Source organism: Felis catus, chromosome C1 (genome assembly GCF_018350175.1).
Source record: "Felis catus isolate Fca126 chromosome C1, F.catus_Fca126_mat1.0, whole genome shotgun sequence".
In the NCBI taxonomy this organism is placed as follows: Eukaryota; Metazoa; Chordata; class Mammalia; order Carnivora; family Felidae; genus Felis; species Felis catus.
The window spans coordinates 72,844,123-72,855,059 of record NC_058375.1 but is presented as its reverse complement, the minus strand read 5'-3'; the positions used below and the strand labels follow the sequence as shown (position 1 = coordinate 72,855,059).

Below are 10,937 nucleotides of genomic sequence, written 5' to 3'. Positions count from 1 at the left end.
ATCTCGCCTTGCTTCTTCAGGAGTTTATAAATCATACCAGTTGGCTGTAGGTCAGAGATCGGAGATCTGAAAGGCGCCTTGGAGATCACGGTCCGGCTCCCACATTTAACAGGAGAATAAAAGAGCCCTGGGTTAGGATCTCAGCTAAATGGCAGTACCATATATTTAATTTAAAACTAAGTTTCTTTTTTTTTTTTAATTTTTTTTTTTCAACGTTTATTTATTTTTGCGACAGAGAGAGACAGAGCATGAACGGGGGAGGGGCAGAGAGAGAGGGAGACACAGAATCGGAAACAGGTTCCAGGCTCTGAGCCATCAGCCCAGAGCCCGACGCGGGGCTCGAACTCCCGGGCCGCGAGATCGTGACCTGGCTGAAGTCGGACGCTTAACCGACTGCGCCACCCAGGCGCCCCTAAAACTAAGTTTCTTATAGTCGCGGTTGCTTTGGCTTCTTCAAATCTCTTTAAAAAGCAAAAGCAGAGCACTTCCAGGCCGAGTGTCAGAAAAATTCGGAACCAGTCGGCCTTATTTCCCTTTCTAGATTGAACTCAGTTAAGATTTTTGTTAACTACACACAAGTGCTGCCTTTTCGTAAAACAAAAGGTTTGGGCGGTGAGCGGGAAAATCTGACCCAGGGCAGCAACTGAATGACAAAGCGCCTCTCCCCAGCCCCCCTCCCTCACTCCCACCAATAGCAACAGACGCCGGCGCTTGCTTTCCCGAGCTCAGCCAATTGGCTGCGCCGGCTGCGGCTCGGCGGAAGGGGCGGGGCAGCCGTTGCCAGAGAAGCTACTTGATGGTTACTAGCTCCGTTTTCGTCCAGTTGCACCTGGATGGGCACTCTTCCACGCAAGCGGTTCTAGGAATTCGCCTGCTTGCCACCTCGCGTCCTTCGACTTCTTTTCTAGCTTTCACCTACTGCACTTCCCCCTGCGTCCCGCTCTCTCCTAGCCGACCCAGGGCTGGAGAGCACAGGTACGCTGGCCGTGATTTCCACTAACGTTCCCTGAGCTTCATCTTGCCAGCTCCTTCGGACCCCTTCCTTCCATGGCGGAGCGGCGGCGGGCTGACGTCACGGGGGCGTGCTGACGCAAGGGTGGGGGCGTAGGCACGCTTTGGGGAGGGGGAAGCTTGGGCTTGGACCGCTTCTTTGTAGTTACCGCGGGCACCCTTCGGGGTTCTGGTGGCCGGGGCTGTGGTGGGTCCCAGAAGTGAAAGTCTCTCGCTAGACTTTAGCTCCTTTCTGCCCATACCTGCCACTTGCCCCAGGCTTGACTGCCTGGGCTGGGAAAAAGGCAGCGAGGCTCGTACTCCTAGGGAGGGTGTGATCCTTGGGACAGAGGGGCAAGTTTTAGTCGATGGTTTTATCCAGAACTAAGCCCATACCCGGCCGGCTCTCTTACTCTTTTGGCTGGCTTTTAAGCGACCACTATGTAATATACCAGACTGTAGTAGGCCCTGGGGCACCTAAGTGAAGAATACTCCAGGAAGCCTCGGAAATTAAGTCCTCCAGGTTCCTTCTAGGTTTCCAGACTCCTTAGGAAACCCCTTAAAATGTGTGGCCTTGGGGACCGACCACTTAACGTTCCTAGGTTCAGTTTCCTTATCTGGAAAATGAGGGTAATAATAATCACTTTGGAGTGGTTGTAATAAAGGAGATTAAACCAATGCCAGGTTTTGAGTATAGTCAGTAAGGAGTGCTTGCTGTTGATTGAGAAAACCATAGCCACAGTGGGGCTGGTATTTGGGATAAAGTCTATTTCGCAGACAAAGTTTCCCTATCACTCATAGTAAGGCTTCAGGTGTTTTGGAATGAATGAGGTTCTTGGAGTCCTTTTAAACACCACTTAGTTAAAGGAACAAATCGCAGAAAACCTGTCTTAAAATTAGTTTGATTTCCTTACGCTTACAATAAGCATGTCATGTTCATGTTTGTAATTCTTTAACAGCTAGGGACCATTTTCTGCTTCTCTTTTTCTTCTACTTTCACAGTTTATGTGTATAAATAATATAGTTTTTGTATCACCAAAACCCCAAAGGTATGAGAAAATGGCTTTGTTTATATTGTACAAATGAATGAGACCCAAGGAACTGAGCACAACAATGAGGTTGATACAACATTTACCCCCTGGGCTCAGTTCTTTTGCAAGTCCATTGTTCCTCCTTGGGATCTGGTTTAGTAGTACTCAAATTATGACTACCTTCAAGAGTTGTAATGATTCTGTAAAGAATAGATCTTGAATTATTTTGAAAAGTTGGTTATATACAGATAACTCAGGCCTACAAGTGATTTAAGGAATGGTGATTGACTCAGGATGATTTTTTTTAAGATGAAAAAAATTTATTTCAAAAAAATTTTTTTTTTTTTTTTTTTACTGTTTATTTTTTATTTTTGAGACAGAGACAGAGCATGAACAGGGTAGGGGCAGAGAGAGAGGGAGACACAGAATCTGAAACAGGCTCCAGGCTCCGAGCTGTCAGAACAGAGCCCGATGTGGGGCTCGAGCCCACGAACTGTGAGATCATGACCTGAGCTGAAGTCGGACGTTTAACCGACTGAGCCACCCAGGCTCCCCAAGATGAAAAAAATTTAAAAAGAAGACCTGGTGGGAAAAGCAGCCACAATAGTGAGCCAAAGGGACCCTACATTTAAAAAAACATTCAAACAAACAAAACCCCCACCTGTAAGTGTTACTTCATCTGTTCAAACTTCCCCACAGCTTTGGCTGGCAAAGGTTATTCTCATTTTGTAGAAGAGAAAACTAATGCTCACTGTGGCTAAGAGGTGTCCATGTCGGGTGTCTCCCAAGACTAAGAACGGGTGAGTCTGGCCCAGTATTCTTTCATTTTAACATGCCGCCTCTGAGTCATTAAGGAGTGGTTAACTTGTATTTAGGCTACTTGTACTCTGTTTGAAAAAGAAGTAATACTTCCAGAAGATTTTCTTTAAATAGTAGGTTAATTGTGGTATTTAAAGGGATAAGCTGTCATTTTCTGGAACGGATATGTGGAACAATCCATTCAGATGGTTGTGGGTAAATGAGGTGTTATATTTGGTCTGTGCTGATCTCTTGCTATTCTAATTCTAATTCCTTCATTGTTTTTCATGTTCTTATCACCAGTGGAAACAACTTTTGATTTCTTCAAAATTTTTTCTAGGAAATGAATGTTGGAATTTCATCTCTCTGAGACCCTAGTAACCAGTTTCATTGCTTCTACGTTTCTCCCCCTCCATATACCTAGTCCATTCTCCAAAATACCACTGGATTTACCTTTTAAAGAGGTACTTCTGGTCTGTTATTACCCTGCTTAAAATGGTTTCATGGTCTGTCTTAACGCTTAGGAAAAAATTCGAGCTCTTGAGCTTGGCATACAGTGACCACTGTCAGTGTGTCCAGTCTCATCCTTTGTCACTCGTGCTTACAAATCATGTCCCCTCATGATTCCTTCCTCTTGCGTGTACTTCACCTTCTACCTAGAATGCCTTTTCTCTTCCTTTTTGCCACACTCACATTTGTTCTGCGGGACTCTACAATTTCTTCTCTAGTGAACTTTGACTAGTGTGTAGAGATGGTGAGAGAAACGAGCAGCATTCCTATATCTACTTTGTGTTCTTTGCTGACTGTTTCAGTGAATTTTTCAATAGGAGCTGTGTGCTTTTGTTTGAGGCCAATGGGAGCTGGTTTTCCAAGAATTAATGTTTGGCAAAACAAATTCAAATCTGTGAGATTCTTCCGCTTTTCTCCAGAGAGATAGTTTTAAACACATATTTGTCTGCAGCTGGTTTGCTTACTTAGAGCAATCTAGGTGCTAAGGAAGGTCATGAACTGGGATCTTTCTTTTCTCTGACCGTGGCCAGCATTACAGTCCCTGAACAGCCATTCCTCAAATGCTGGTTGTTGGCCAAAATGGAACATAGTTTAGTGAGTGTAGCTGGGTCAGCATAAACCATGACCACGCCTGGAAAAAGCTTTAAGTACATGCCCTTTTGAGAGGGGGCTGGTAAAGTCATCCTTGTATAGGAAATTCAATTCTTTAAACATTAAAATATATTTAAATTGGTAATCTTTGGGGCTTTGATTATTAAATATGTGTGCAGAGTATGTCTTTGTCTCACCACCAAGTTGTACAGAAGTATAATGTATTTGTCATTTGGCAGTACATTCCGTGTAATTGAAAGCATTTTCTTGTGAAACATCTGCTTTTCCATACAAGAATACGTTTGGTCCACTAAAATGATAGCACTTTTTATAAAGGTGGGACTTTCTATGCTAAAGAAAATTATTACATTGTTTTTCGGCACTCATGTGGTTTTGGTTATTATAATACTGTCACAACACAAAAATAGCGGAATGCCTTGGAACCTTTGAACAATTTTTATCCTAGAAAATACTTCTATGTTGTAAGAATATCATTGTTGATCATTTCTATGGAAATGTCTGAGACTTACACAGTTCTTTATGTTTTGAAGAATCAGTAATGAAGGTAACATTTTTTTTTAATGTTGGGCTAAAAGTCATTCTAAAATCTCTTTTTTTACAATGTGTTAACTTTGTTTATTCTTTAAGGTAAGACATGGTTACTTTTTTTTAATAGGTGAAGCAGAAAAATGTTGTATGATTTCATCTTATGATAAAACTTTAGAAAAATTGTATAAGTAGCTGCCAACAACCCACAAAGCCAAGTGAGAACTTACTTTTAAAATACTGATGCCAAACTGAATCTTTTAAAATATGTCTACAAATTGAAGACCCCTAATCCTCTTACATTAATTTTTGAACTTTTATTCCAAATATAGGAAACATTTTTCTTTTAATGATCCCTAAAAAGATGGATCAGTGAGGTGAATAACTAAAAAGCAACTGTCTTGATTCATCACATTAACTGCTCTAAACCTTGAGTCTTCTCTCCTTCAATTATTGCTTTGCTGTTATAAGGCTTGCAGGTGCTGAGGATTCAAATATAAATAAGGTATTCTTTCTTGAGCTGCCAATGTGCAGAGAGACAAATTCTAAACAAGCGAATGGCTGAAAGTAAAGACCAGTTCCTCTGTGAGTGGGGTAGCTATTGGAACCAAACAACTCAGTACATGATAGTACTACTGATTGCAGTGCCTTATCCAGATCATAGTCTTCTTCACTGTTAGGTTTGGCTTTTCATTTGATTTTGTGTATCTTATATTTTTAAATTCTTCTAGACTTCAGATAGCTCACAATATCATTATGCCTACTAACAGATGTTTCACGTTCGCAGCATTTAAGTAGATCATCTGGGACTATCGGTAGGTTAGTTAGCAGTTCTACTCGTACATGAGTTGCTGGTATTTCAAAAATACGAGCATGCTTTTCATTGGCCTATATCCTAAATATTTGTCTCGGTGATAAATAGAAACTTCAGACAAAAGTAAGATACATTTTTACAAACACTTTAGAAGTGTCTGTAATTTGGAAATATTATGAGTAATTTTCTTTTTTTTTTTATTATGAGTAATTTTCAACCTATAATTTCTTCACATCTACCCAAAGTATTGAAATTTCTTGAACATATGTATTGTATAATGCAGATTTATAAAAATAAATTACAAAGAGGTAACATATTTCTGAAAACATGCAGAAAATCTTAAATATAACATTTGATTTAAGTCAGGGAGTCACATGATCAGGGAGACAGATGAAGTCAGGGAGACACATGATCATATAATGGAGTTATGAAAACACAGCTTTAATGATTGCTAAAGCACTAACATTACTTAAAATGGAACAGTTCTGAAGATATTCATGAGTATTCGTATTTAAAAACATGACATCTGGGGTGCTTGGGTGGGTCAGTTGGTTAAGGGTCCAACTCTTGATTTTGGCTCAGGTTATGATCTGAGGGTTTATGAGATTGAGCCCCATATTGGGCTCTGCACTGACAGCACAGAGCCTACTTGGGATTGTGTCTCTCCCTCTCTTTCTCCCTGCCCCTCCTCCACTTGTTCTCTCTCTCTCTCAAAATAAATAAATAAACTTAAAAATTTTTTAAAAATGACATCTCTAAGTTTGAGTGAAAACAGTTGTTTAGTAAAACTTAGAAGTATTGTCATCTATTATTGCTAAAGAATATCCTAGATTGAGCTGGGAGATAGGAATAAATTTAATTTTGAAAGATCTACTTTCAAAAGAATAACTTAATCTTCCTTGTGGCTGTTGTTGCCAAATACTTTAAAAGTATATTAAATTTCTGCTATTCTAGGCATAAATGAGCTACATTTCCTATTGGGTAGATACAATGAAACTGAGGACCAGAGTTAACCATAGTTTTTATATTTGTTTTCTAGTTTGACTGAATTAAAATATTATAATACTCAAGAAATAGATTAATAAAAATTTCTACATTCTTGTTATGTAGAAAATAACAGGCCTTTTGGAAAATGTGTGTGGGGACTGGCAATTGTTGAATGGTTGTGCAATGCAATTTTGATACTTTTTGAATTAGTATCACAATGAGTAGCAGTTATAATTTCTATTTTGTCTGTGAAATATTACTCTTTATACTTGTTTAGGATTTTTATTTTACAGGGTAATGACAGAAAAAAGAGTCTACTGAAATGATAAGTTTAATGACTAAAATATTTCATAACTTTCAGCTTATAAGAAGTTGTTGTGGACGCCACTTATAAATCCATTTACCAAATTTATGGAGAAATCTGCAATTGATGGAAGTCATTCAGAAAAACTATGTTCTCATTTTAAAAGTACCCCAGAGAATGAACGTTTATTGCAGCCTGCCAGTGAAAGTCATCTCAGCTGGTATTCTTTTTTTTTTCTTTTAAATTTTTTTAAGGTTTGTTTATTTTTGAGAGAGAGCGCAAGCAGGGGAGGGGCAGAGAGAGAGAGGGAGACACAGAATTGGAACAGGCTCCAGGCCCTGAGCCGTCAGCACAGAGCCCAACGTGGGGCTCGAACTCACGGACCGTGAGATAATGACCTGAGCCAAAGTCGGACACTTAACTGAGCCACCCAGGTGCCCGTCAGCTGGTATTCTCCATGCTAGCAGGGGATGTCTAATTTTCTGATTTCAGGGTTTCATGTTTTGTCTGTAGGGTAAATTATTTGAATCAAATACAGCGTTCTTCCAAGAGTATCTTCTTCAAATCTAGCAATTCATGTATTTATTTAACCTCATCACAAATGTACTCATTTGGCAGAATTTGGCTGCTTTTTTGGAATCTTGATGAAAGCAAATGAAAATGAAAACCTTACCTATTGAGAATTATTATAGCTAAGGTAAATGAAAGTATAAATACTGTAGAACATTGGAAGTGTAGTTGATGAGTATCAATTCACTGTCATTTGGAACATTGCCATATAACAAATACCTGTCATATTTTGCTATCTTCTTTAGAGCAGGGAATATACTTATTTGTATGATTCATTGCTCACCAAAATGACAGTCTTAAAACACCATTATTGTGACTATTGCTAGTATAATCCAACCTCTAGTTTAGCTTGTTTTAAATAACGATGATATTTGGTCATATATAACCATTCTTGACTTTCTTCTGCCCATGGGTTTTAATAATGGACAATTGTCATTTATAACTAACCTCTTAGGCCCAGTGCTTAAGAACGCAATCTGCTTTCTGACGTAGCCTCTAAGATGCCGTCAGTTGTTGATGAGCCATTATGTTATGTTTTGTAAAGAAAGAAAAAAGCTGCCTATTAAAGAAAGACACAACGTTTTCTTATCACATGGAATTTTATTTATAGATCTTGAAAAAACTCCTTCAAACTTAGATTTTTTTTTTTTTTTTTTTTACTTCAGGTAACTGTGCTTATATAAAAATGAAATGTATGGTATTCTTAAAATTTTTTTTTATACTCAAAATCCAACTCTTCTGAGTCACTTTTTGACTCAGAGTTTTCCTTGCTATTGAGAGTATTGGTCATATGGCATTTCTTAGGAGCATCTTTAACTGAAATAAAATTTATTGGTGTTGGGCTCTTAATTATGCTATCTAGCAAGCCTGTATTGGAGTCTTGCTTCTGGAATGTTGCTAAGCATTCTTGCTTCACCAGCTCCTTCAATCCTTCTATGACCCTGCATTCTTAGGGGTTAAAAAGTGTGCATCCCATCTGTGGCATGGCATCCCATCACTGGCCATCTATTCTGTAAGTTCTGGGCATGTGCAGGAAAGACTGCTCAGGACTGCCTCTCGACTAACAAAGATTACAAGAAGCATCCTGATTTCAGGGTGTAAAATGTGACCAAAGAAACGTTTCTTACAGTGATGCACAGTAATGCCTATGCAATCAAGAAAGCAAATGTTAACAGTTTTGTTTTGAATGGTGTTCATTATAAAGTCAAGTGTGAAGGAATTTTTGAGATCTGGAGAGCTCAGTTATTTTGTGTTTCATTTGGTTAGCTTATTTATTCTTTGGAGTTTTTTTTGTTTGTTTGTTTGTTTGTTTGTTTGAACAGTAAATTAAAAGAAACAGTTTGGGAGTAAGGCAAATCTTTTGGGTTTAGAGTAGGGAGAAGGAAGGGAAGTAAAAAAGGCATACACATTCTTGCAAGTCATTTTATAAACTAGAAAAGAGATGTTCAATAATTATCAGTAGCACAGTGAAACATTGCTGTTGGTGGTTTTGTGTTTCACATATCTCAGTGTTTTAAAAACTGTCTGTGTATATTAGGTATAGAAAAATAGGGGAGTATAGAAAAAATTCCATACGTTTTCGGTGACAATTTACTGTTACATTTTGGAGAGCAGTTTGTAGAACTGTAATATTTAGTCAAGCTGTGCTATATTTGCATAAATATGCGACAGATTTAACTTAAATTTTATTTGTACACATCTAGTGGAAAGCAGGACATCCTAAATGAAAAGACTGAACTGGAAGCAACATTTAAGGAACCTGAATTGGCAACCTGTTCTGTAGAATTATTTTTGCCATTATTTAAGGATACCGTTGAAGAGATTAGTTTTGAAAATGTGAGTACTTGACTTGTGAACATCTTATAAAATGGAAAGCTAGCATAATACTCAGAATGCACTACCTGTGGTCCCTTATTAACGTAGTTATGCTCATATGCTGGTATTTGATATAAAAAATTGCAGGTTTATCATTCTTCTTTATTCCTGTGTCATTAACTGCAATTCTTTCCTTCAAAGATAATTCAGGCATGCCCTTGATAAGAAGCTAAGCTAGAAAATGTATACCTTGGTGCTTGACTTACCTGAATTTGAACTAGAGAGTCAACTTCTCCAAGAGTGAATGTAAACTAAAATATTCTGAGAGATGAATAGATCTGTTTTCTATAGTGTTATAGGGAATAGAAACCTGTATTCTCTAATTTCAGTGTACTAAATTTTGAATTAGAGACAAAAGACTGTATTCTATTAGTTTTATTAAAATAAATGCCTGAAATACTTTAGGGCTTAAGCCCTATTTTGATTTCATTACTTTAATGTATGATATACAATCCTATTTACTATTAATAAACTTGGCAAAATTTACTATGTGCCAAAATGACTTTGTTACCAGAAAAAACTATTATTTGATAATAGCAACATTGTATTTTAGAGTGTCTTAATACTGTATCTTAAAATGTGTATGTGGTTCTTATATTTTGTCAGGCTAATCTTTTTGCATTCAATTTGAAGATTGCTAAACAGAAGGAAAAATTAACAAAAGAATTAGACACTTTTAAACATGTAAAACAAGCTTTAGAACATCTTCTTAGAAAGACAGAATACCAACAAGTAAGGACCCTAAGCACTAATTTAATAGATTTGTTTCTCACTTGATGGGTTTACTATTTCTGAAACTGTAGAAATTAAATTATGAGCATACTTTTCATTGGCCTATATCCTAAATACTTGTTTTAGGATTTGAAACTTCAAATTTGGTATATTTGAAATGGAAAGAATTCCTGAATTTTTGTTTGAAATGGCAATCATTAAATTAACCCTGACTCTTAGTATTTCACAAATTGTTCTACATGAAAGCAGCATGTTTTTATAGAGAATATACTTGTATCTTCTATCTCAAAATTTTTCATTTGTTATATTTCATTTCAGCTGATTACAGTAAAATCTTCTTAGAATTTAAGCTACTTTGTACCACTGTGTTTATATATTCTTTTATTTTTTGAGGGTAACAGTTTGCTGAGAGATAATTCACATACCATACAGTTCACCCTTTTAAAGTGTACAATTCAGTGATTTGTAGTGTATTCACAGAATTGTGTAGCAGTCACCACACTGTGAGAGCGTTTTCATCACCACGTCTATCTCCCACCCCCACCAGCCCCTCCTTACCCTAATAGCTACTTTCTGTTTTTGTGAATTTACTGATTCTGGACATTTCACATAAATAGAATCCTATAATAAGTGGTTGTTCATAACTGCCTTTCATTTAATACAGTCTTCAAGGTTCACCCATGTTGTAGCACATGTCAGTGCTTCCTTTTTATTGCTGAATAATATTTCATTGTATGGCTATACCATTTTTGTTTGTCTATTTCTCAATTAATGGACGTTTGGGTTGCTTCTGCTTTTTGGCTGTGATGCATAAAACTGCTGTGAACATTCACTTACAAGTGGTATATACCCAACAGAAATGAAAATATTTGTATGCCAGGCAATCCACTGTGTACCTTTACAGAGTCCAAGAGTGGGCTCTATGCAGTCCATGAGCCCTCTGAAAGTATGTGTACAATTTTGCATTATTTGTACATGGCATAAATGCCTTTGGGTGAAAGAAATTCATAGCTTTTTCACCTTCTCAAGCAGGAATATGACCCTTAAAATAAACAAACATTTTCCTATGTTCTCATTTAAAATGGCTACTTAGAATTCTTTTACTGATGTGCTGTAATTCTTTAAAAAAAATTCTTGATAGAATTAAGTTTGCTGATATTTTTTGACCTATTTATAAACAGCACCATGA

At 37.4% G+C, this 10,937-nt stretch overlaps 1 protein-coding gene across 17 annotated transcripts in view; it reads left to right on the top strand.

The window, feature by feature from the left end:
* The first annotated feature begins 620 nt into the window (after positions 1-620).
* The window catches only part of ODF2L (outer dense fiber of sperm tails 2 like), a 170,050-nt gene continuing 159,733 nt past the window's right edge, over positions 621-10,937 (top strand). For 7 of the 17 annotated variants that reach the window (XM_045036132.1, XM_045036130.1, XR_006584457.1 and 4 more), the window contains exons 1-3: positions 750-975; positions 8,845-8,977; positions 9,623-9,748. In XM_045036132.1, coding sequence (XP_044892067.1) covers positions 797-975; positions 8,845-8,977; positions 9,623-9,748 — 438 coding nt within the window. In that variant the 5' untranslated portion in view covers positions 750-796. Of the gene's footprint in view, positions 976-2,720; positions 2,822-6,628; positions 6,792-7,189; positions 7,269-8,844; positions 8,978-9,622; positions 9,749-10,937 lie in introns of those variants that run through there. The other 10 variants (XM_045036133.1, XM_019837367.2, XM_045036127.1 and 7 more) reach the window with 9 other exon arrangements.